The sequence below is a fragment of the Danio rerio genome, chromosome 3, assembly GCF_049306965.1.
Source record: "Danio rerio strain Tuebingen ecotype United States chromosome 3, GRCz12tu, whole genome shotgun sequence".
Taxonomy (NCBI): domain Eukaryota; kingdom Metazoa; phylum Chordata; class Actinopteri; order Cypriniformes; family Danionidae; genus Danio; species Danio rerio.
Window position 1 is genome coordinate 23,803,053 of NC_133178.1, and position 27,501 is coordinate 23,830,553.

The 27,501-nt window shown below is 36.2% G+C and overlaps 1 protein-coding gene across 7 annotated transcripts; it reads right to left on the bottom strand.

The window, feature by feature from the left end:
* Positions 1 to 27,461, bottom strand: xpnpep3 (X-prolyl aminopeptidase 3, mitochondrial). 7 transcript variants are annotated; one of them, XM_073943428.1, is made up of 11 exons: positions 27,233 to 27,461; positions 25,587 to 25,709; positions 21,678 to 21,770; positions 21,357 to 21,582; positions 19,864 to 20,048; positions 18,181 to 18,243; positions 16,168 to 16,281; positions 13,200 to 13,285; positions 12,909 to 13,092; positions 6,777 to 6,897; positions 1 to 587 (listed from the first exon to the last, which is right to left on the bottom strand). In XM_073943428.1, the coding sequence occupies exons 4-11, from the start codon at positions 21,526 to 21,528 to the stop codon at positions 415 to 417; spliced, it is 1,098 nt and encodes a 365-aa protein (XP_073799529.1). In that variant the 5' UTR covers positions 21,529 to 21,582; positions 21,678 to 21,770; positions 25,587 to 25,709; positions 27,233 to 27,461; the 3' UTR covers positions 1 to 414.
* Between the last annotated feature and the right edge of the window lie 40 nt (positions 27,462 to 27,501).

Sequence of the window (27,501 nt, forward strand, 5' to 3'; positions counted from 1 at the left end):
TTAAGAACTAGAGATTTATTTTTCTGTCAAAAAAGACATTTATGACAATAAAAACCTCAGGAATCAAACATTTAAAGAAACTCAATTCACTCACAAACAAATAAATTGTTCATCATGCTCAATAAATCACAGACGCTTCTCTCTCTGACCTCTTTTAAAGTCTCCTATAAACCCTGATCCCAGATCTTAGGTGTGCAGGTCAAACACATAACACTGCTGCTGTAGAAGTGAACTGGCTATCAGGAAAACCATGCACGCTGTCCAAACACATCCGGCTCCTAATCCTCCAGATTTAACACACGTTCTGTGAAATCCAGACTTCCTGAGTTCACTATTAAAGAAAATCCTACAAGAGGAGGTGTTAAAGACTGGAGAAACAGACTCGTTCTTAAAGGACTTGCTGTGTGTTTGCTTTCAGTCTTCTGCATGTGCACAAGTTCTCTCCACCTCACTGATGGTTTTTGGGGTGTTTGCGGACAGAATGAGGGGTCCACCGTGGTCTCGGATCACCACGTCATCCTCAATTCGCACCCCAAGACCCCTGAATCGCTCAGGACAGGACCTGTTGTCCTCGCTGATGTACAGTCCTGGATTATGGGAAGAAGAAATAAGAGTTTAGAGACTTGGTTTTCAAGTATTTGCTCATGTTAAAAGAACAGCTCACACTAAAATTCTAATTGTGTCATAACTTATTCTCCCTCACTTGCTCCAAATCTGTTTGAGTTTCTTTCTTCTGAACACACACACACACACACACACACACAAAAGATATTTTGAAGAATGTTGGAAACCGGTAGCTATTTACTTTCATGTTTTGTTTTTTCTAGTATGGAACTCCGGTTTCCATCATTTCTCGAAATATCTTCTTTTTGTGTTCAACAAAACAAAACATTTAAGTTTGTAAACATGAGGGTGAATAAATTAAGAGGATATTTTATTTTTAACTGAACTGTCTTTTGAAGTTCTTTAACTTGCATGCCTGTTTGGCACTCATGATACAGGTCTGCGGTTTATCAGTATTATTACCATGTTATAAATGTGTTGTTTATGAATGCACTAAACAAATGCGGTTTGTAAAACAACATGTTTTTCTGTAAGTAGATTGCTCTGATTTTAATCAACAGATCTGTGTACACCTCAAGTGCAGCGTGTGACAACATGCATTCAGGTTATTGACTTCTTGCTCCAGTTTTAGTTGTGCCATACAACCAGTCCACCCACTTTTCCTCTCTAATATTCAATACTATTATTTTTTAAAGTATGAATAATCTTATTTGAGTAATATTCACAAACTAATATGAACTTACCAGTATTCATGTAACTGCTACATTACTGCATATGTTTTAATAATTCCTTACATTCATATATAGTGCTTTTCTGGGCACTCAAAGCTCTTTGCACATTTTTGGGGGGAATCTCCTCATCCATCACCAGTGTTCAGCATCCACCTGGATGACGTGACGGCAGCCATATTGCGCCAGACAGAGTGGAGAGGAGACAGAGTGATGAAGCCAATTATGATATGGGGATGGTAAGGAGGTCATGATGGACAGAGGCCATAGGGCAAATTTGGACAGGATGCTGGGGTTAAACCCCTACTCTTTTTCAAATGACATCCTGGGATTTTTAACGACCAGTTTAACATCTCATCCAAACAGTGCTTACTGATCAGTATAGAGTCCCCTTCACTATACGGGGGTGTTGGGACCCACACAGCAACCTGGCTTTCCCATGTTGTCTCCCATCCAAGTACTGACCGGGCGCAGCCCTGCTTAGCTTCAGTGGGCAACCATGCGAGAGTTGTAGAGAGCTAGCTGCTGGCTAAAAATATTTTTAATGAAGCGGATGCCCTTCCAGCCACAACTCAGCTTTGGGAAACACCCATACACTCTCACATTCACATACACTCATACACTATGGCCAATTTTTTTGTTTACCCAATTGACCTATACCGCATGTCTTTGGATTGGTGGAAGAAACTGGAGCAACCAGAATAAACCCACATGAACACAGGGAGAACATGCAAACTCCACACAGAAACGCAACCTGGTCCAGCCGGGGCTCGAATCAGCGACCTTCTTGCTGTGAGGTGACAGTGCTAACCACTGAGCTACCATGCCATTCTTAATTGATACAAATAGTTGGAAATTCATGAATTAATTTTCTTTTCGGCTTAGTCCCTTTATTAATCTGGGGTCGCCACAGCGGAATGAATCACCAACTCATCACTGGGAAAAATCCATACACCCTCCTTCACACATATACACTACTGACAATTTAGCTTACCCAATTCACCTATAGCACAGGTTTTTGGACTTGTGGGGGTAAACCGGAGCACCCCTATGGAAACCCACGTGAACACAGGGAGAACATGCAAACTCCACACAGAAATGCCAAATGACAGGGCTCGAACCAGCGACCTTCTTGCTGTGAGGCGATCATATAGTTGAAAATAGTAATATAAATTATTATTATTATTGATTTCAATAAACAAAATGTTTGGTAACTTTACACAATGGATTAATGTGGGAAAAAACTGCATTAATTAGGACGAACAAAAAAAATATCAGAAGCATTTGTTAAAGTTAGTTAATGTTAATTTAAAGTTTACTTTTATATTGTTTAAATCAAAATTTTGGTCTATCAGACTGTTTAATGGCCTTTCGGTATTTAAATTTCATTTATTCTGATGCAAAGTCTCATTTTTATAGTCCATTATAAGAAAACACTTGACATTTTCTATAAGTTATCATTATAATGTTCAAATTTGCTACTCAAGAAACGTTTCTTATAATGAGCACAACTGAAATTAACTGTGCTGCTCAATGAACTGCAGAAATAAAAAAAAGTTGCTGGAGTACTGAGCAGATTACACTTTCAAGTCTTTTTTTTTTTCTTTTTAAAATTAGCTAAATGGGTAAACGATTACTGTAAATAGAATAGTTAGTTTTTGAGTTTGAGGTGCTGATCTGATGAGAAGCTTTAAATCTACAGCAGGAGATGAAACTTCACCCAATTATCTTTAATAAACTCTAGGGCTGCCCCCTAATACAGCTAACACTTAAAAGAGCCTTGGTCAACCAGCATTTAATTGGCTGGTTAGACGTAGTAAAAGAAGAAGGGAAAAACACTTGACAGAAAGTGAAGTTGCCAAGTCTGTGACAGACACGTCATTGTTATCTTGGCTGGTGTGGTAATTACCATGGGCAGGAAATCCAAAGTGTAGGATCAAGATGATAACTATAGTTTTCAAAATCAAAGTTTAAAGCAATAGCACAACGGTAACAGAACTATATTTTCCAGCTGATGGACAAAAATATCAACAGCCAATTAGAATCTACTCAGACTGTGAAAAAAGGTATTCAATTAAAGGAATAGTTCACCCAAAAATGAAAATTGCCTGTTAATTATAATCCGGCAATCTGAGATGTATGAGGCTTTTTTCCCTTAATAGACCATTAGAGTATTTTTAGCTAAAACTTCTGTCGATTCATTTTGATATTTAAAGGGATTGTTGAAAAAATTATTCTGCCCTAATTACACAACCTTAACTTGTTCTAAACCTAAACATTTTGTGCGCTAATGTGGACTCATGTATCATTATTGTTATATTTACGATTATGTTTATATGCAGTATTTTTTATTTGAACAGGCCTTAAATGATGACCCCAAAACGGTTAAATGCTGTAACATTACACTATATAAACTGGTGTTATTACTGTATTCCCAGAATAAAGGTCACACATCACTAGAACAAAACTAGATTTTTAAAGCGAAAAAAACATGTCATTGGTGTATAAGCCCCCATTTTACAATCACATCCAGAAGAATGGATTAAAAAATGGTAGCCCTAAATAAAACAAATATATTTTAGTTACTGTTACTTTTTAGTTCCTGTGAATTTAGTTCCCGGCACGTTTTAGTTCCCGTCACAACAAAAAAGATATAGTAGCATTCACTTTAAACAACTATTATGAATGTAAAGTCTTTACACAAACTGAAAATGTGATTTATTGGTCTTTATTTACTCAGCCTCATGGCCATACAAGATGTTGGGGACTTTTTTTCAGTAAAGATTAAGCTTATTTTAAAAGATTTAAAGCTTTAAGAAGATTTTAGCTTAAACTGTTGGCCCTTGGTGATTCATAAATTCTACAAATTATCGTTCTTTTAAGATATAAAAAAATAAAACATATAATCAAAACAAAAAAATGTAATTACTTCCAAACACACATTTCTACAAGCTTACAGTGTTTGTTTGCAACCTTTCAATCCAGGATAAACTCAAGTTAGTACCACTGAGAACAAGCGTGTGGGTTTGCATCTGTTTATATACACTTAAGTTGTTGTAAATTTGTTGAGGACTCTTTGACAAGGCTGTAGATTAAAACAAATAATTCTGTAAATGTTCAATCCTTGGCAAAGACAGACTGTTTTTCTTTTGTTTTGCCTATATAAGTTTTTTGTTGGATGTTTTTGACTCTTGAAGTGTTGCAAGCTGTTGACATGAATGTTAGGAATCACCAAAGTTAAAAACCTTTCCTAATTAAAAAAAAAAAAGGTTTATCTAAATATAAAACCAGAGCAATTCTCATTTTTGGGTCAACAATCTCTTTAATTGCTTTATATAAGACACTGAGAATATAAGCACTCGTGGTTTTCATATCTCAGTGATTGTGTGGAATCAAAATTATTACTAGCTGCATAATCACAGTTTTACTAAGTCAAATATAAGACTTTAAGACCTTTTAAAGACATTTTTCATATTATAAATTAAATGTCAGAATTACAGTGCATCCGGAAAGTATTCATAGCGCTTCATTTTTTTACACTTATTTATGTTACAGCCTTATTCCAAAAGTGATACCTCTCAACCTCTATCATGTTGGATGGGAAACGACGGTGTACAGCCATTTTCAGATCTCTCCAGAGATGTTCAATAGGATTTAGGTCTGGGCCACTCAAGGACATTCACAGAGTTGTTGTAAAGCCACTCCATTGATATTTTGGCGGTGTGCTTTGGGTCATTGCCCTGCTGAAAGATGAACAGTCACCCCAGTCTGAAGTCAAGAGCACTCTGAAGCAGGTTTTCATTCAGGATGTCTCTTGCTGCATTCATCTTTCCCTCTATCCTGACTAGTCTTCCAGTTCCTGGTGCTGAAAAACATCCCCACAGCATGATGCTGCCGCCACCATGCTTCACTGTAGGGATGGTATTAGCCTGGGGATAAGCCTGGTTTTCTCCAAACTTAACGGCTGGCATTCACTCCAAAGAGTTCAATTTTAGTCTCATCAGAGCAGAGAATTTTGTTTCTTATGGTCTGAGAGTGCTTCAAATGCACTTCCAGGCGGGAAGTGGCTTCCGTCTGGCCACTCTACCATACAGGCCTGATTGGTGGATTGCTGCACAGATAGTTGTCTTTCTGTAAGGTTCTCCTCTCTCCACAGAAGAACGCTGGAGCTCAGACAGAGTGACCTTCGGGTTTTTGATCACCTCCCTGACCAAGCCCCTTCTCCCCCGATCACTCAGCTTAGATGGCCGGCCAGCTCTAGGAAGAGTCCTGGTGGTCCCAAACATCTTCCACTTACAGATGATGGAGGTCACTGTGCTCACTGGAACTTTCAGAGCAGTAGACATTTTTTTGTAACCTTCCCCAGCCTTGTGCCTCGGGACAATCCTGTCTCAGATGTCTACAGACAATTCCTTTGTCTTCATGCTTGGTTTGTGCTTTAACATGCACTGTCAACCCTGGGATCTTACATAGGCAGGTGTGTGCCTTTTCAAATCATGTTTAATCAACTAAATTTTCCACAGGTGAACTCCAATTAAGCTGCTGAAACATCTCAAGAATGATCAGTGGAAACAGAATGTACCTCAGCTCAATTTAGAGCTTCACGGCAAAGGCTGTGAATACTTCTGTACATGTAATTTTTCAGGTTTTTTATTTGTAATAAATTTGCAACAATTAAAAAAATCTTTTTTCACATTGTCATTATGGGGTATTGTGTGTAGAATTTTGAGGAAATAGATGAATTGAATCCATTTTGGAATAAAGCTGTAACATAAAAAATGTGGAAAAAGTGAAGCGCTATGAATACTTTCCGGATGCACTGTATGCAGGGCAAAACACCAAGTATTTTTTTCTAATGGCCAATGGAAAAGATTTGTACTTCAAAATTTACAGAAAAAAAGCTAAAATTACAGTTCTTTCTTAGCCACATATTATAAAAAAGTATGTAAAAACAAGCAAACTCTATTTATATACATACATAAAATCACTGAAAAAAAGACTAATTAAACATTATTATAATAAAATTTTATGCACAATAGTATGTCCAGGTCAGCTGACATACCAGGTAGCTATAAATACAGGGAGAACTTGTAAACAAATGTATTTATTTATACATTTGTATATTTTTAATAATGTAACTTTTGTTAAAAGTTTTATTGAGTTGGATTGTTGGTGATTGGATGGGTGTTGGATTGCCCGTTTGGATAGCATGACATGGAGAGAAAAAAAATAAGGCCTGTTTAAAATGATTAAAATCCTACAACAACTTATTTCAGTGAATTTAACACATTTTATGGCCTAAACCGTTGATATTGAAGATATTTTAAAACCTTTTAAGACACAGTGAACACGCTGATAATTTACATGTTTACCATAAAATAGATTATTTTTCAGGAAAACATTTGCTCGGAGGTAGCCCTAACAAATGTCTAGGCATCCAACATGTTCTTATGTACTTCAATAACAAAAATTTATGATCTCTACCTGGTTCTATTGTGATCACCATGCCAGGCTGCAGTGGTTGTGAACGTGAAAGTTCAGGAGTGTCGTGAACATCCATGCCCAGATAGTGACCCACGTGATGAGGGCAAAACTGTCGAGCAGCCTGGGAAATACAAAAAAAAAAAAAAGAGAAAGAGAGGAGGTCATCCATTGAAAAAAAACCATGTTAAACAGTCATAAAGCTGAACTGGAAAACTGAATTAAGCTGTAATAAGTGCAAACCTACGTCCTCACAGCCGCAACGGGCTAAACTGACCAACACGCTCGTTTGCTGGCCTCATAAATCTACTGCATTAAGCGCAACATTGTTTTTATAGTGCCTGTAAAGCTCTACACTGATATAAGTGGGCCAGATCTTTGCTGTTTAAATTGCACAGAAAGACTTATGGTCATTTCCTGACCACAGAGCTTTAGGGAAGTTCAATGAAATAAATAAATAAAAAAAATAAAGAAAGAATGTCTTGAATTCCTGGAGTGCGAGTGCTGTGAGCCAGGATCTCGAGAGCAGTGTAAGAAGACTGTGGTATATTTTAAAGTACAGTGGTGTGAAAAATTGTTTGCACCCATTACTGATTTCATGTTTGTCACTTTAACATTCCAGATCACCAAAGCAATTTAAATGTCAGTCAAAAATAACACAACACAACATGCAGTTTTAAAATAAAGTTTTTTTTTATTAAATAAAAACAAAATATAAAATTACATAGCCCTGTGTAAAAAAGTTTTTGCCCCATAAAACTAAATAACTGGTTGGGTCACCCTTAGCAGCAACAACTGTAATCAAGTGTTTTCTTGATTAACTTGCAATGAGTCTGTTACATCGCTGTGGAGGACTTTCATTTTTGCAGAATTGTTGTTATTCAGCCACACTGGAGGGTTTTGGAGCATGACCTGCTTTTAGCGTCATGCCACAGAATCTCAATTGGATTTAGGTCAGGACTTTGACTAGGCCACTCCAAAGTCTTCATTTTGTTTTCAGTCATTCAGAAGTGGATTTGCTGGTGTGCTTTGGATCACAGTCCTGCTGCAGAACCCAAGTTTGCTTCAGCTTGAGGTCACTAACAGATGGACATTCTCCTTCAGCATATTTTGTAACACAGTAGAATTTATGGTTCCATTTATCGCAGCAAGTCTTCCAGGACTTAAAGAAGCAAAATAACCCTTCTGACCATCACACTACCACCACTACATTTTACTGTTGGTATAATGTTCATTTCTGAAATGCATTGTTATTTATGCTACACATAATGCGATACACAGCTTACAAAAATTACAACTTTTGTCTCGAGTACTTTCCCAAAAGTCTTGGGGATCATCAAGATGTTTTCTGGCATAACTGAGATGAGCCTTAATGTACTTTTTGCTTAGCAGTGGTTTTTGTCTCGGAATTAATTTGTGTTTACTTGTGTCATCTTAGATTCAATCTTAAATTTGTTTGATGATCTAAAACAATAAACAACACTTGGCTTTAACTGATTTTTTGGCAACCACTTTAAATAATTACTAATAATTACTTACAGCTATCATATAGTTTAAAAAAGATTATAATATAGCATCAACTTGACAGTTTTAAGGCCCTTTCACTATTGTCTTTCCATAAATTATTACCAATTAAAATGCCTTTTCAAAAACTGCTTGATTGAGCAATTTATAATGAAGCCAAAAGAGGTGAAAGGGTTTTGAAATATGTTGATTTTAAAGTGACGCAGATCACGCCATTTGAAAGGGAAAAACAGCAAAAGATGCATACACAAACAGGCAAAAATATATAAATAAAGCTGATTTATTTCAAATAAATAGGATGCATGTTTATGACATACTTTGCATCTAAATTTGTTATGCAGCTCTAAATATTTTTTGAATATTTTTACAAAGAAATTTTTACAATTTCCAGACCACATACCTCCTAAATACTAATAATTTTGTATATAATAATTTATACTGATGTGTAGTTATTAATAAAGGCTGGATAACGTCTTACTGTATATCCAGATGTGGATAATTATGAAGCATGTTTTTATTTACAAATAAAATGGCCATAAAACAACATGAAAAGCCAAACTTATTAACAAGGAGGATACAATATTATAGAAACTGCAAATTAAGGTATAACCATTAGACAAGAAATCCTCACTGGGGCAGCAGGGTGCAATAAATGGTTTGAAAAGATATGAAGCACAAAATACTTTGAATAATAAAGTGAAGAATTAGGTGCTAAAGCAAGAATTAAACCATCAGGAGCCTTTAGTCTCAAGTCAACATAAGGTGTTAAAGGTGAGAGCCCTTGTTAACGAGATTTAAGTGGTTTGGAATTGCTAAAATATGCTTGGGTGAAAAAATACATTCAGAATATTGACCTGCATAATTATGCACATACTGTACTATTAATACCTTTTCTGGCACAAAATTATCATATTCGTTTTCATAAACTCAATGGTTGAAAGTAGATGAATTTATTGATGGGGAATGATGATGAAAGTGCTCCATTAATGGCTGTAGTTGTTGGAAGTTATTATAAAATGTTCTTGTAATATACTACTCTTTAAGTCCATGGTTCTTGAAAAATGTATTTGAAAATGCAATATCTTGGTAATTAATAGAGTATATTGTATGAAGTCATGCACATTATTGAAATACTTTAGCTGCAAAATAAAATTTTATCCACCAAGATTCATGAATTAAACACCACTCAAAGGTTTGCTTAGGAAAACACTACACTAAAATAATACTGTGACAATTTCAAAAAACTATTTTCTCTGGGTATATACATTGGGTACAGAAAGTTTCAGACCCCCTTACATTTTTTACTTTGTTATATTGCAGCCATTTGCAAAAATCAGTAAAAATCAGTAGTTCGTTTTGAATTAGTTTATTTTTTTCACACAGCACACCATATTAACAGAAAAACACAGAATTACTGACATTTTTGCAGATTTATAAAAAAATAAAGGGCCCTATCATTCACCCAGCGCAGTGTGGCGCAAGGCGTGGCGCAGTAGTCTTTTCGTAGTTTCAGCTTGGCGCAAGAGTCGTTTTGAGGCGTTGCGCTACGCTGTTTAAATAGCAAATGCATTAGCGCTAATTTTTGCGCCCATAGGCGTTCTGGTCTAAAAAGGAAGGCGTTCTGAGGCGTTCTGAGGCGTTCTGAGGCGGACCGCTGGCGCGTTGCTATTTTGAGAAGCTATAATAGATTTTTCATTAGACCAAAACTAACCCGGTTGAAACTCCGGCGCAGAGTTGCGCCTCGCTTACGCACTGCTTAATACGCACAAGAGAGCAATATAGGCAAATATCTTTACATATGAAAACATTTTTATATTAAGGATATATATAGGATATAATAAGAATAGATATAGGATATAAATATAAAGGATTAAAATATTACAAAACATATTATTTTCTAGCCTACATAAATATGAAAAATCACTGCTTTTATGTCTTCTTCATCTCTGAAGGCTTTTTCAGTTCATTCATAACAATTTGCTTTTGTATAATATTATTATTATTATTAGCAGTATTATTTATTGCATCCATATTTATATTTTTTTATTAAAAACAAGCTTAGATTTGCCCACCTGTCAGGTTTTAGACCATAAGGGGCACAGCATGTGTTTTAGGATATAACTCAGGTTTTTGAACACACTTTGTTACTATTGTTCATTTATTTGTTTGCTAGAAATTAAAACTGAATTTAGAAATAGTTTTGAAATGAATATTTGCGCTTCACAAACGCAATTAATTATTTATAGACTGATTGATGTCTGTGCGTAAAGGTTTCCCTATCCAAGAGCGAAAGTGAAAGTGATCCATTATCCCTCATTCTCACGCAGTAGATGCTCTGTTTAACAGTTTTCTGTTAAAAAAACTGTTAACTGTGAACTGTTTGCTTGTGAAATGCTCATTTTTTTCCACTTAGACTTACTTTGCGTCCTGTAAATAGTGAATGCGCTCTTGGCGCGACGCAGCGGACTCTTAAAGGGAATGGGAGATGAGACTCTAATTGGTTTATTCTCAAAACACACCTATAACTCATTAAGAAAATAAACTCAACCCTTTTAGACCATGCGCCGCGGCGCAAGGCAGATTTCCCGTCCTTAAATTAGCAAAAACGCATCCTGACACGCTCTGAAAGCGTTTGCACCCTGCGTTTTGTGCTCTGCGCATGGACCGTCAAAATAGAGCCCAAAAACTTAACTATCACATGGTCCTAAGTATTCAGACCCTTTGCTCAGTATTTACTCAGTAAGTGCTTTGGGTATATGGCCACGCACAATAAATGATCTAAATACACATTACATTCAGTAGAAGCACCCTTTTGATCTAATAAAGCCATAAGTCTTTTTGGAAAGATGCACGTTTTCACACCTCGATTTGGGGATTCTCTGTCATTCCTCCTTGTAGATTCTCTCCAGTTCTGTCAGTTTGGATGGTAAAGGTTGGTGGTCAGCCATTTAAAGAACTATCCAGAGATGCTCAATTGGGTCAGGGCTCTGGCTGGGCCATTCAAGAACAGTCACAGAGTTGTCATGAAGCCACTCCTTCGCTAGTTTAGCTGTGTGCTTAGGGTCATTGTCTTGTTTGAAAGTAAACCTTTGGCCCAGTCTGAGGTCCTGAGCACTTTGGTGGAGGTCTTTGTCCAGAATATCCCTGTACTTGGCCACATTCATCTTTCCTTTGATTGCAACCAGTTGTTCTGTCCCTGCAGCTGAAAAACACCCCCACAGCATGATGCTGCCACCACCATGCTCCACTGTTGGGACTGTATTGGACAGGTGATGACCAGTGCTTGGTTTTCTCCACACATATCACTTAGAATTAAGGCCAAAAAGTTCTGATAGATCAACAAAACAAAGGATCTTATTTCTCACCATCTTGGAGTCCTTCAGGTGTTTTTTTTTAGCAAACTTCATGTGGGCTTTCCTGTGTCGAGCCTTTCTGTCCTGACTGGTGGAGAGCTGCAGTTATGGCTGACTTTCTACAACTTTCTCCCATCTCCCGACTGCATCTCTGGAGCCCAGCCACAGTGATCTTTGGGTTCTTCTTTACCTCTCTCACCATAGCTCTTCTCCCCATATAGCCAGCTCCAGGATGGGTTTTGGTCATTCCAAATGTCTTCTATTTAAGGATTATGGAGGCAACTGTGCTCTTAGAAACTTCAAGGAGAGCAGAAATTATTTTTGTAACCTTAGCCAGATCTCTGCCTTGCCACAATTCTGTCTCTGAGCTCTTCAGGTAGTTCCTTTGACCTCATGATTCACATTTGCTCTGATGCATTGTGAGCTTTTAAGGTCTCATATAGACAGGTGTGTGGCTTTGCTAATCAAATCCAATAAGTATAATAATACACAGCTGGACTGAAATGAAGGTGTAGAACCAAATAAAGAATGATCAGAAGAAATAGATAGCACCATTTTTAATAGCTAGTTAGATATAATAGAGTTAAATATACTAGTTTTACAGCAAAGGGTCTGAATACTTGTGACCATGTGATGTTTCAGTTTTTCTTTTTTAATAAATTTGCAAAAATGTCAACTGGGGTGTTGTGTGCACATTAATGGAAAAAAAAGAACAAATTATTTCAGCAAATGGCTGTAATATAACAAAAAGCAAAAAAAATACTTCCATACCCACTGTAGTAGTTTAATTTTCTTCCGATGTAAACATAAATGTTAATATCCCAGTGCTTATTCTTCTGTTTGATAAAGTTTAAAATAATTGCTTTGATTAGAAATAGTAAGATTGCAAACATCTTTCACTTTTGATCAACAGGATGTTACATTTAATTCTTTAAAAGGCAGTGTACACCCCTCATTAAACAAACTAAACGCTGACAAAATCTTCATAAAAGCATGTATAATACATGTAAAAGTAACAATAATGTTAGACAGTATTTGATTTGAAATATTTAGAACAATGTACAATATTCAATATTTGAAGTGGTTCAAAACCTTTTTTCAAAGTTGTCCTAAAACTAATAGACAACACCCATTCTTGTCCAAGAACAAATTTGAAAAACCTTTTTGATTCAGTTCAAAAGTTGACTACTGTATATTAAATAAATTTTAAAATGAATTAACTATTCCTTCTAAACAAACTTTGTCAGTTTTTGAGTACCTTCATTGCATCTGTATCACTGGCATGTGATGGAAGGATACCGAGCTCTTTGAGTTGCCGGGCGAGCAGTGTGAGCATGGTGGAGTATATGTAGTCTAGACTGACGCCAGGACTGCATTGAGACAGACAGGCCAACTGCACCTCCAGCACAGCCTCATAGAGCTCCCTCTGAGCAGCACTGAACCTGAGACACACAAAGACACAACCAGAGCACTTATTAATTGCTTACTAATAGCATGAAGTTAAAGCGACATTACATTTGAGACAATGAGAGTTCTGTTGAACACAGACTTTCCATTCACCGGCCAAGTGCGTGTGATGTCGCTCACATAGCCGAAATATTCACAGCCCCCATCCAACAGGACCATTTCTCCATCCTGAGAGAGAGAGAGGAGACAGAAAAAAAGTTTTTGACTCGGTCACACTGAGAATGATAACTGCATGGATAAAGATGACACTTTAAAATCCACCCCAATACAATAACAATACAACTGGTTTTTTTCAATATTATGAAATGATAATTGAAGCCATTTACAAGTCAATTTTTAAATTTGAGGAAAACATAATAAAACACTATTTTAAAATAATAACATGGAAAGTATTGAACAGTGAGTGTTTTTATTGCTTGCTGTGGAGCACTTTGGTCAACAGTAATGTTCTTTGAATGGGTTGTTATACCAATAAAATTGACCTTGAAATTGATTCATTTACAAAACGCACAAACAAATATGACAAAGAGCTGGCCGAATTGTACCCGAGGCTGTATTTCCACAATGCTTCAGCATATTCAGTCCAAACTCTGAGTGTTATGACCAACTTGCCAATTGCCTATATGTTAACATGCCTATTTTTGCTCTAAACTGCTAAACTAAATCTGACTGGTTTCTTCAATCCTTTATCAGGTGAAGAACCATATATTGTAACTTTATTGACATTGTTTAAAGGGGGGTCCACTACAATATCATATTTTAAACTTTAGTTGATGCGTAATGTGGCTGTGTGAACATAAACAACATCTCTGAATGTAAGACGTTCAAAGTTAAATGCAAAGGGAGACATTGGCTTTTACAGAGTTAGCTTAGCAAACTGCCTATACCGAACGAATTTGGGGACAAAAAAAAAAAACACATCCGGGCTAGTGAGATCACAAACGCTTCAGATTACGTGCATTTACCTTGCGCACACACCCTGTGCAGCGAAGGGGCGAGGCCAGAGGTGCTGTAATGTTAAAGCAGTAAAAGCTAAAATGCCGTCCAAACCTTGCTATATCAACAGAGCTGGATTCGGTAAAACTCCTCCAACAGATGAAGCTGTGGACTGTGAGCCACAACCTGCAAGTGTTTTTGTTTGATCAACTACAAGCACAGTTTCTAGCATCAACAAGGTCGTAAACAAGGATGTAAACAATGGGAAATGCTGTTTTGCACGGCTGACAATTTAGCTACAAATTCATATTTATCAGTCAAACCGCTGTAAACACCCACAATCTTCAGCAGCTTGTGCAGTATCTCTCTATGCGTTTCTCTCTATTCGGCTGCTTTGAGCGTTCTACATCTCAAATAACAAACAAAAGATACTGTATGTGAACGTTTCATATTACTTACACATGCTTATTCCAAATATATGTAAAAGACACTAGACAGATTTTATTTTATAGAGCAGGCGTGAGCTGTGTGCTCTTCATTTCTGTCTGATTCAGGCAGCTGATGCTGCTAACAGCTGCTCTGAGCCTCTGACTGTTTACACAGAGCAAAAGCGTGCGCTTGTAGGTGTGTGATGTAGACCCAATCCGCGAATCACAGAACACTATGTTAGCAGACCAATCAGAGGCTCTTAAGGGCGAGCCCTTAGGAGAAACTAGGAACTATGATGGTCGTTTTCATGTTAGTAGAGTAGCTGTATAAAATCAAAGTAAGATATATAAAAAGTGAAGTTTTTTATAAACTAATTTCAAGAGGATGACATGCTGATGAGTGCTAGTGGCTGGACTTGCATTATCCAATTCTCAATGCACCAATCAAACGACTCCTAAGCTACTACAAATACCCTGGGTTACGCATCACCACTATCTTCGTTTTGAAGAACCCCCTTCCACCCCTACTCCTCCTCCTTTCTAGAATGGTGACACGGTGGCCCAGTGCTTAGCACTGTTGCCTCACAGCAAGAACGTCTCTGGTTCCAAGCTTTACCAAACCAGCAGACGTTTCTGTGCGGAGTTTGCCCGTTCTCCCCATGCTCACGTGGGTTTCCCCTGGGTTTTACAGTTTCCTCCCACCGATCAAAAACATGCAACCTAAGTTTATTGACTACTCCAAATCAACACCATAGTCTTGCCTCTACCTAGTACTTATCTCTTTAAGAGCAACTACTATCTGCTCTTCAGCCACCATGACAGATGAGTTCTCTAAATCTACCTGAGCTCAAACTCCCCTTTCGCCTTGCAACGGGAGGAAGCCTCAGGCTCTGGAATCTTATGAGCTCAGGGCTCTCTCCCGGGACAGCATGCCAAATTAGCTTATAATCAATTATCAGCTAAGTGTGAACTCTAGAAAATAACGCGATTTTCTACAATTAAAGCATGAGCACACATTACTTTGCATCTTATAAACCCAACCAAGCCTTAATTTTAACATTTGAACATTAATGCGCATCTTGGTGTTTTAAAAAAAAAGCGGATGGAAACGTAGCTAATGAGTGCACCAAAGAGGTTTAAATTTAATATATTACAGCATAATATATTGAATGATATTCAGTTTTTCCATGTTGGCCATTAGGCACTTTAGAAATTTCTCATAAAATAGGCAGCACCAACTCATGGTAAAAAAAAAAAAGATGATGAAACTTCAAAAACTGTTATAAGCTATTGGCCACTTTTGTCATACGACTAATAGACTGAAAGGATCATAATGAGAATATTGATAACAATTAGGCAATGACGAGCTGCTCATCTTATCTGTTGTTTTAAAGGAATAGTTCATCCCTCAAAAAAATAATTTACTTACCTTTCACAAATTTCAAACCTGTTTGTGTTCCCTCTTTTGTTGAACACAAAATACATTATTCTGAGAAATGTTATAACTTCCATAGTATTTTTATTACTATTATCTTCGGACCATGCCAGCAAAAGATTTGGAATATTGTGTCAATTGAAAAAATGGCTTTAGTTTATGCAGATGTACAGTTTACAGATCTGTTCTGGATTCTTTCTAATAGAAAAAGAAAACACTGGTAATAATTGTGTGTGTGTTTGGTACTTCACCTTCACTATTTGATTGTTGTTGATGTAATGAAGTGTGTTTGCCCTGTTTCCACCAGCAACCACAGGCGGATATGCCAGGAAGTTAGCACCATGAGCACGGCATTCATAATCAAACTGTAGGAGAAAACATGCAGAATTTCAGAAAAGAGGAAAGAAAACAGTGCTGTTAGTCAGCATGTGGACTGGACACACTGGGCACTGTAATTTGACTCTTCAAGAGCTTGTTGATGTCATTTGTGTTTCTCTGGTACTTTTTCATTTTTCAGATGGTCCATTACCTTGGCATCACCCAATGGCAACTTCACAAAGTACTTCTAACTCCAATAGAAACATACCATATACGCTTCCTGGCACACTACCAGGATGGACCCTCTTGTGCCTTCAGAATAGCTTTTTTTCTTCATGACATCAATTAACCCTTCTTCACAAACGTCACCCCCACTTCTCTGTCCCATAAGCTTTCAGTATCACCAATTGTGATCACCCAAAGTTTATAATATAATTAATACATTAATTTAATAATTAGCCGGCACGGTCGCTCATAGCAAGAAGGTTGCTGGTTCGACTTCCAGGTGGGCCAATTGGCATGTCTGTGTGGAGTTTGCATGTTCTCGTGTTCGCATGGGTTTCCTCCAGATGCTCCGGTTCCCACATTGTCCAAAGACATGCGTCTGTAGAGTATGAGTGTGTGTGTGACTGTGTATGGGTGTTTCCCAGTACTGGGTTGTGGCTAGAAGGACATCTGCTGCATAAAACATAGTTGGAGGTTCATTCCACTGTGGCGACCACTGACTAAGACTAAGCCAAAGGAAAATAAATGAATGAATTAATTTATTAGTTAATTAAACCTTTAATATTATTAAAAGTACACCAAGAGGGACTGGTGCCATAGAGTCATCAGAGTCATGGTTTTAGCTGAAAGGTCTGTCACTGGTGTGCTCTTCTTCTTCTGCTGCTGCTCCTCTGCTATAAACATTCACATGGTGTGAGAATTCAGAAATACTCTTTTGCAGACTTTGGATCTCACGAGTGGTGATTTGAGTTTCCGTTGCCTTTCTATTCGTTTGAATCTGTTTTTTGTCCTCTGACACCAAAAAGCAATGTGACCACTCTGTAATAATCATTTTCTGGCATGACGGTGCGTGAAAATCCCAACAGATTGTTTTTTTTTTCTGAAATATCCAAACCAGAAATTTTGGTTCTTACAACCATATACAGCTACATTACAAAAAGAATTGTTCAGAAGTAAGATTAACAATTTTTTTTTCATTGTTATAAGACAAGCAGCAAAGATGGTCCATGCTCAATTTATAATTTTTTCTCTTTTTTTTTCCTTCTTTCTTCCTGATATATAACTTTTTCCATTCTAATTCTGTGCAGTGATCCTAATGAGACTAAAATGAATCTGCTGGTCAACTGATTGTGAACTCCTGACATGATGACTGAGTATATAAGCATCAAACAATAATGAATCATTACACTGATGAAGGCTCATAGCTGAAACTTTAGTTTTTCTTTTCTCCTGTTGTATTGTTTAATAAATGATTGTGTTTTAAGGAACTTTGGTCCTAGCAACAAACTCTGGATTTATATTTGACTGGATGTTTTATTTGTTATGCCACATTGTGTTAAATATTTGAAAGTACACTTCTGAAAATGTTAGTGTTCATGCCAAACTGTACAGTATTATGCCAGATATGTGGAACGATCAAAACATAAGAAAGACTGCTATAACATTATGCTAGTTAAAAAGTGACTGAGAAGAAGCAACAAAACAGCAGGAATAAATACAATTTAAAATGTATCAACTTAGAGAAAAATTAATAATTGACGGTTATTATAAAAATTTTAAATATATTTTATACAGGTGAAGTTTGATAGACATAAGAAACTTAGTACAAAAATAAAAATAAACTTCTTAAGACCATTAAAGCATTAATTATTTTTTAAAAATATTACAATCTCTACTGCATAACCATGAATTTAAAGACTGTATTTAGTCCCTTTACTCACCTTTGCATAGAGAACAGCCTCATCAATGTTTCCTCTTGACATAGCCATTGTCTTTTTAAATGCCTGAGGATAAACACAACTAAATTTTTAACCTTGAACTAGTCTCTCTAAACCAATCTGATCTTAGGTTTACTCAGCTCACAGACTTTTAAGTGCAATCACATCAGTTAGCAAGGTCACGCAAGTATTACAGCTAATGTAAAAAGCACACAAAAAGTTTTCATAATGCTGTTTATGTCAGTGAATGTAAACATTTCTTGAAGAAACTGAGCGTATCAGTATATTATATGTCTCAAACAGCCAACAACATGCTACTAACACAATTCAAAAAAGCCTCACCCTTCAGAAACTTTTCACTACTAGGGTTGGCAGAAATATTGATTACAATCATACCAATTGATACTAAAATTTTCAAAAATATATCAGCTGAACGATCATAGACAGATCAAGATAGACACTGTTTTCAAAAGCTCTAGGTTTCAACTATTATTTGTTTGCGCTTATGGCCCATTTCTACTGAGTGTTATGGTATGGTACGCTTTTATGGCCATTTCCACAGTCAAAATGAACCTAAAAGCGAACCGTACCACACCACTTTTTATGCGTCTATATTTAAACATAATGAACTTCTTGAGCTGATGATAATAGCGTGTGTGTGTTATTAATAAAGTGCTTCTGACATCCGATCCTTTCAGAAACGGACAAACGCGAGAGTGACTCGCGAAAAAACAAAGGAGAATCCAGAAAAACAAAGGAGCAAATAACTGCCATGTTTAACTATTATCATCACCTTTTAGACTATTATGAACTCGGGAATGACGGAATTATTTTTTAACAGAGGTTACATGTGCTGGTAAAGATTGAATATACAGATGAGAGGTTTGCACTGACTGTGGGCTATATGTTGTGTGTTGTTTTTGAACCCAAATAAAAACTAAATGTATGCGTTGTGTAGTTTTTCTGTAATTGGTAACATATCTGAGACTGTAAGGGTCTGTGTGTTCATAAATGTTAAATTTATTTATTTATTTTATATAATTGCAGACGTTGCAGTAGGCTATTTCGCACTGTAATTGATCCGCAGTTCTAATCAAATTACGTTCATTAGGTTAGTAATAAACATTTATACACAAGTATTTTTTGTGTATAAAGCATCTTGTGAGAAGTGCTTCTCATATGATATGTAAACGACCCGTAAAGCTTTAGTTTGACATTTAGCTTAAGTGAGAATGACGTCGACTGAAACTTTCTGGCATACACTACGCCCACCAAAATTGGTACCCTTTTGGCAGTGGAACCGCAAGCCTGATAAAAGTGATTCGTACCGACCCGTATCAAACTGTACCACTCAGTGGAAATGGGCCATTAGTGAACAACGGTGAAGCAATGATCTTCAGAGCCAAACAGTCATATCTGGTGACCACATGAACACAATGGGCAGTTAGCAGTTTAAAAATGTGCTCAAATGTTCAAGGAAAATGGAAATCTTTAAAACATCAGTAGCGATTAATACCGAAGTCAACACTTTTGACAACCCTAGTGGTTACTAATGTACAGAATAATTCCCACTGAAGAAAATTGTCATTTTGCAAATCCTTTTCAATCTCAAATGGCTAAATTATGCACTATGACCCCTTTAAAGTATTTTTTCCAAGACGTACAGTACTATTATGGATTCACTACCTGAGCAGTGATCCGTCCTGCCTCTTTCATCAGTGCAACCTCTGCTGGGCTCTTAATGGCTCTGAGGGAATGAGTGAGGGGTCGGAGAGACTTCACCAGCTGTCCTCCTTCCAACAGGGGGCGCACATGAGTTTGATGTAACCGTGGATGACAAGGCTGAGAGTTGTCATACCATACAGTTCCTCCTAAGAAAAGGGAAAAAGGAATGGAATTTACCTAGTAAATACTGTCTCACCAATAAAGTTTAGGAAGTGACATAAACTAATTCATTTAATTTGTCAAGTGAAACAAGTTGTTAAAATCTTTTTTAATGACATGGAATCTTTATGCACTTTTTGTGAATTAGAGGAAGAATCGATTAAACACCTGTTTTTTGAATGCACATATACAGTTTTCTTGTAAAGATTTTTTTTTTTGATGTACAATATTAATAACAATAAAATTTGAGCAAAATTTGTTTATTAATTTAATGATTATATATGGGAAGTACCATGTGCAAAAACAAAAATGGTCCAACGACAAACCTAATATTTATTTGTTTAAAATTGATCTTAAGCATTATATTGAAACCCTAAAAGACATTAAAAATGAAAAAGCTATAAGGATGTACGCAATTTTGGAATCATTTTCTCTTTTTCAATTTTTTTGTAATTTATATATCCCCTGTAATTTTATTTATTTTTTTTATTATTCTTTACTGATTTGTTCCTTTGATGTGAAAATGTAAGCATTGTATTTATCATATTTTTGTATGCTATTGTTCTTGTTATGCAATAAAAAAGGAAAAAAGGAGGCTGAAACCAGAGCCAAAGAGAAAATTGCGAGAGCTTGTGGAGAGACTCTCAATAATTCCCAGAAATTAGCACTTACAAACAGGTGATGCACCTTTGAAAAGCACGACGTTTTGCAAAAATAAGTTTGATAATGTGTAAGATTTAACATCATTTAATATTATTTGAATAAACCGCAAAACACTTCCTGGAACGATTTGAAGTTCATGAATCATGTGACGATCAAACATTACGCACCTCCGTTGTCGCAAACGTCTTTCTCAATTAGGCATAGAACGATAACCGGTTTCAAGGTTTACTGCAGTTTGAAAAAGTCAAGGTATTAAAACTGCTTGTTACACCATTTCTAAGGTATATGTGAAGTTTTTTCTTTTTGTGTTGTAAGGAAATCTGTGTTTTTGAAACTAATGAAGACAGCAGAAGTCAATAGTTTATTTTAATTATGTAGTCTGACATGTTTATTGTCCCAAAATAGTATAAATGTTTTCTAAAATGTAATATATTGTGTTATATGGGGAAAGAAGTTGTTGTTTTTACCAAGACATTTAAAATAATTTTTACAGCAGTAAACACAATACCGTCATACCGTGAAACCGTAATATTTTTATCCAAGGTTGTCCTAGTATCCTAGTCTTAATGGCTCTGGCTGAAACAAATGAAAACCTTAAATGCAGGTAAAACTGAACATCCGTTGTCTTTTACCTTTTATGCTTTTTAGCACTACACCCAGTTCTTCAGTACTGTGAACCCGCTCGAGACCTGTTAAAGCAGCTGCACCATCTTTGCCAGAACGAGGTCCATCCCAAAGCTCTCGGGCTGGGTCTCGGCGTGGGACAAACAGCACAGCCTGGTCTGGTTTACTTGATCCGTACATGACCAGTGCACTATCCGGCTCCGTAATTCCTGTCAGGTACAGGAAATCCTGGTTCTGGTGGAACGGGTAAGGGATGTCATTGCTCATGTAGCGAATTGGATGCGATAGGATGATGACAATGTGGGAGGAGTTTGAAGAGGCTCCAGAACCTGTTTGTCGCTCTGCCTGAATCTCAATCAGAGATGCTAAACGCTGCCGACGAAGCTCATACTCTGTCTGGGTGAGACCTGGCGTTACCTCACCTGTAAAAGACAGACATTCACTAGGTCAATAAACAACTAGAAGCTGTGCATTTTAATTCCATGTAATTACTTTTATTAGTAAAATACCACATTTAATAACAGGTTGTTACTCGAGTCACTTCACAACTTCTGTCTATGAGATGATTCCGTAATCGTGTGATTATTAGCAAAGGCTCTAGAATGCACAAGACATGTCACTCATATCTTTTTAAATGGGGTCATTATGGCGAAAAAAGCCCGCCTTCTAGTACAGGAGCCAATCATCGATTGCTATAGACTGACGATTCTCCGGCGTAGGGGTTTGGAACAGACGAGAGTTTCTGCAGATTTTGTGCGATTTGGATGTTTAGAAATAAAACTAAAGACGCAGTTGTTATTGAATTTTATTGGTGATCCCTAATATGAAATTCAATGGTAAGCTTGGCAAGCAGTTTTGGGGAGTTTGATGTTTCCCCATTCAGACAGAATGCCCGAGCATACTACCCAAGAGGTGTTTCAAAGACAGCCGCCGGGTGAAATGACTTGCCTTAAAGGGACTTTGTTATGAGTTACTTTAAATCAAAGAAACAGCTAAATCTTCTGTTCATTTAGCAACTGCTATGAGAGTTTTTCCTTCATGGGTGTTTGGAGTTTCAGAGCAAGAGCCCCCTCTGGCCTTTGAAAGGTATTTACTATTGATCACTGAAACTGATGATTTTAAAATGGTATATAAAATATTTTCAACAATATAAGCAACAATAAGTTTACGTTAAGAGCTGTAATAATAAAAAATACTTTATTGTACATGTTTAGAGTGAACAAATGTTTAAACAAATGTAATTTCAAAAGAATTATAAGTTATTACCATATACAATGAAGACTCATTAGTAAATTAGTGAAATAAAATTAGGTAATGTATTCAAATTAACAGCTAAAAAAGGACAGATATTATGGTAATATTAGTTTTAAATTATTAGTATATAGTGTATATTAGTTTAAAAAAATACAACTGAATTGTATTAGTTACAGTGCATCCGGAAAGTTTTCATAGCTTCATATTCATACCACTTTTCCACATTTTTTTTATGTTACAGAGCTAAATTCCAAAATGTTTTAATTTAATTTATTTCCTCAAAATTCTACACACAATACCTCATAATGAGTAAGTGAAAAAAGATTTTTTTTAAATTGTTGCATATTTATTAAAAATAAATAACCTGAAAAATGTACATAAGTATTCACAGCCTTTTTGAATATGATGCCACAAGCTGGGCACACCTATCTTTTTGCCCATTCCTCTTTGTAGTACCTCTCAAGCTCTATCAGTTTGGATGGGAAGTGACGGTGTACAGCCGTTTTCAGATCTCTCCAGAGATGTTCAACAGGATTGAGGTCTGGGCACATTCACTGAGGACATTCACCAAGTTGTTGTAAAGCCACTCCATTGATATTTTGGCTGTCTGTTTTGGATCATTGTCCTGCTGGCAGATGAACCGTCGCCCCAGTCTTAGGTACAGAGCATTCTGAAGCAGGTTTTCATTCAGGATGTCTCTGTACATTGCTGCATTCATCTTTTCCTCTATCCTGACTAGTCTTTCAGGCCCTGCTGCTGAAAAACATCCCCACAGCATGATGCTGCCGCCACCATGCTAGGGATGGTATTAGCCTGGTGATGAGCGGTGCCTGGTTTTCTCCAAACGTAACGGCTGGCATTCACTTCAAAGAGTTAAATTTTAGTCTCATCAATGCAGAGAATTTAGTTTTTTATGGTCTGAGAGTCCTTCAGATGCCTTTTGGCAAATTCCAGGCGAGGAGCGGCTTCCGTCTGGCCACTCTACTATACAGGCCTGATTAGTGGATTGCTGCACAGATGGTTGTTCTTCTGTAAGGGTTTCCACTCTCCACAGAAGAACACTGGAATTCCTTTGTCTTCATGCTTGGTTTGTACTTTGACATGCACTGTCAACCCTGGGACCTTATATAGGCAGGTATGTGCCTTTTCAAATTATGTCCAATCAACTGAATTTACCACAGGGGAACTCCAATTCAGCTGCTGAAACATCTCAAGAATGATCAGTGGAAACAGAGTGTACATCAGCTCAATTTAGAGCATCACAGCAAAGACTGTGAATACTTATGTACAATTTACAGGTTTTTTATTTTTAATAAATTTGCAACAATTTAAAAAAAAACGTTTTCACGTCGTCATTATGGGCTATTGTGTGTAGAATTTCGAGAAAATAAATGAATTGAATCTATTTTGGAATATGGCTGTAACATAAAACGTGGAAAAAGTGAAGCGCTATGAATATTTTCTGGAAGCACTGTATAAACTAGATTTAATAAACAATTATTAATTTTAATCACTACTATGATTTTAATATGTTATTGGGCAGTAAATACGTAATCACTTAAAATTAATAAAAATATTTAAAAAATAATAAAAGAAAAAATATATACAGCCAAAACCACATTAATATTTGTGGCACCTAAGTCCTAAATACATTAAGGTCTCACTGCATGATATGATGTGCTGTGCAACTGAACATTATTTACAACAATATTATCTTTAACCCACAGCATCAGAAAACAGTTCTGAGCATGTTCATGAAAGCCTGGAGAACAAGCTTATTGCTTCATAATAACATATGCAGAGCTGCAAATTCACAAATGAGCTAATGCCATTAGTTTACTAACAATATTACACCTATTTCCCCCACCTTTTTTCCTCATGTAACTACAGTATTTCAAAATTTCAGTTGAACTTCTGGTTTGGAGAACTGTCATTCAAAAAAACTTAACAGATCAAATATTAAGACTGCACTACAGATAATTTACATTGTGAAAATTGAGTGGAAGGTATCTTTAGCTTTGTGCTTTGATTTAATCCATCATGAACATAAACAATGCTTTGGTGTGTATGCTTGGTGTTTTTAATGTGACGTTAGTGTCCTCATTAGAATATCTATACACCTTTTGAGTTCACTGTGTTTACTTTTGTTCCTGTAGATTATTTTCTCGTTGTGTGTCCCCTACAGTACAGTAATATTCCCTAATATTGCTGAAGAAAGACTTGTATTTTGCTTGTGCATAAACTGAAGGGAATAATTACACTCCATTGTACCCAATAAAACTCTCCTGATCATTCACAATTTAACGAAAGTTACTCCGGATAGAAAAAGGGGGATATTTAAAAATGGTAATCAAAATTATCATTTAACAAGTACCATTACAACATAAAATCCTCTCTCTGTACTCTTAACAAACAGCATAAGCTCAAATGTGGGTTTGTTCCTGCGGATGTGTTATTAATAATGTTCAGTTTCTTGCAAATATTGATTTATTTATAGGAGTCACAGTATTCATTTTCCTTGTATACATATTTTTTTACTCTCAAAGTGCCTGAAGTCACTTAAATTTGTCTAAATTATTTTCTAATAATTCAAAGGGCTGGAGTCAATTATTCAGCTTATACTACAGTTGCCACAAATAAATACATTGTTTAGATGTCGAGTCTTAAGACATTTGTCAGATTTTTGTCCTCAAACCTCTCCTGTTTAAAGGATTAGCTTGTGCGTTTCCTCTACAACTTATTTTGTGTCTTTCTAGGTTTATTGTAATATTAATAATGGTAATCATTAGGAATGCTGATATAAAAACGTAGTCAAGAACTTCCTGGATCTACTTTAGATGTGTGTTTATTTAAAAATACTTCCAGATCTTAGAATGTCTATTAGCCAATCATTCATCAGCACAGTAGCATAAGAAAGGTTTAATTTTGATGACATTAGATGAAAGGAGTTGAAATAAAGTCCAGTGTTGTTGTTGTTTTCGTACCGTGTCGGATGAGGTGAGGGTGTGTGTATGGACTGGGCTGACCCAGGTATCTCTGAGGAACTTTCTTTGAATTCCATCCCTCTGTTTTCACAGACACATGCCTGCATGGACACCACACAGACCCTGTAAAACAAAACAAAACAAAACATGACAAACATAATCTGAAACACATTTTATGTCTAATATTATCATTTAATGTATTTCTAATAAGTATAGCGCACATTACAGCTGCTTTTATTTGATTTTAAAAAAACAGAAGATTTGAAAGCAATATTGTAAAATGTTAATTTAATCAATTTAAAGATTCCATGAGGAATAAAATAATTTCTTTAAACGTTTGTGTAGTGAGCAAATTAAACATTCAACCCAATAAAAATATACAAAATAGCAAAGAACTGCTGAAATATTATATATGACAAGTAAATGTTTTAATTCAACATCAGACAGAAATTAACGTTGTTTTCCAAGGTGAGGCAGGTGACTATACACTCACGAAGGGATTTAAACATTAAAGAATTAAAATATGTTAAGCACAGTGAACTTGATTTGGATAAACTTTAAAAAAATAAAGAAAAACAGTTGAATGAAACAGATAGTTGCAGCTCATCTAGAATGCTGCTGCCAGAGTTCTGACCAGAAAATCAGAGCACTTAACACCTGTCCTCAGGTATTTACACTGACTTCCGGTTATTTTCAGAATAGACTTTAGTATTAATACTTGTCTATAAATCACTAAATGGCATAGGACCTCAATACATTACAGAAATGCTCACTAAATACAAATAGATCAATCAGATCACAAAGATCATATAAACTAGAAAATTGAAGGTTTCAGTCAAAGCAGGGTGAATCTGCCTTTAGCGATTACAACCCCCGCTGCTGAAATCAGCTTCCAGAAATGATAAGATGTGCTCCAACATTAGGCATATTCAAATCAAGTCTGAAAACACAAATGTTTAGCTGTGCCTTTACTGAATGAGCACTGAGCTACGTTCGACAGATCACACTATTATGTTTTTAAGCAATTTTAGCAATATCAATGTGACATTTGCAGTAAAAACTCAAAACATAAATCCACAGAGAGTACATGTTAACATTATATTGAAACATCTGTATATTTTCCAAAACAACTAATCACAGAGTTGAGGGACTGGAAAAAATATCAATCTGTAAACATGTTTTTTACTTCAAATGAGGAAAATAAACATGCGTTAAATATTCAAAGTATGTGAGTTTACAGTATACATCATAGTTTGTAGAAATCCTGTGAATTAAACTGCACCACCCAAAAGAAACAATGCTAATAAAAAAGATAAAATATGTCTCTCTATAGTACAAAACTTATTGATTTTAATTTCTTTTTCATTCTTTTAAAACTTGTTTTAACACGTTTTATTCAGTTTTTATTTGTTTTAATCATTTTTAAGTCTCTTAATCATTTTTATTTTCTTGTTTCTTTTAATTCTTGTTTAGCACTTTGAATTACCATCGTGTCCGACAAGTTCTATATAAACAAAATTGCCTTTCTTTCTTCTATACATGATTTCACACATTATAAGCGGTTATAAACCAGTTAAAAAACTCAAACAACGCGTTATATTAAATGACAGACCTGTAAACATGTAAGTATAGTACTAAAGCATTACCAGGACTCCAGTAAGATCGTGAAGCGCACTGGACGGCAGCTCTTAGTAAACCGCTACTGGAATGAAACATCGTCGCTTTAAATCCCCGGTCAGCTGAACGGAGCCGTATACTTTTAACATGAGGTAGAGTACGTTTGCACACTCGTGCGAATTAAAAACTGCAAACCAAAAGGTTAACCTAAAGGTAACATGCTGAAGGAACCACCACATGCAAGTTCCACTCCTCACTGAAGATGTAACTGTAAGCATGATCGCAGGGAAGGTGACAG

Coding starts and splice junctions, on each gene's coding strand:
- xpnpep3 (XM_073943428.1), bottom strand. CDS start 21,528: ATGTACGGATCAAGTAAACCAGACCAGGCTGTGCTGTTTGTCCCACGC. Junction 18,244..19,863: donor CAGGACGGATCACTGCTCAG/GTAGTGAATCCA, acceptor GTTTATCCTCAG/GCATTTAAAAAGACAATGGC. Junction 16,282..18,180: donor AGGCTGTTCTCTATGCAAAG/GTGAGTAAAGGG, acceptor TTTCTCCTACAG/TTTGATTATGAATGCCGTGC.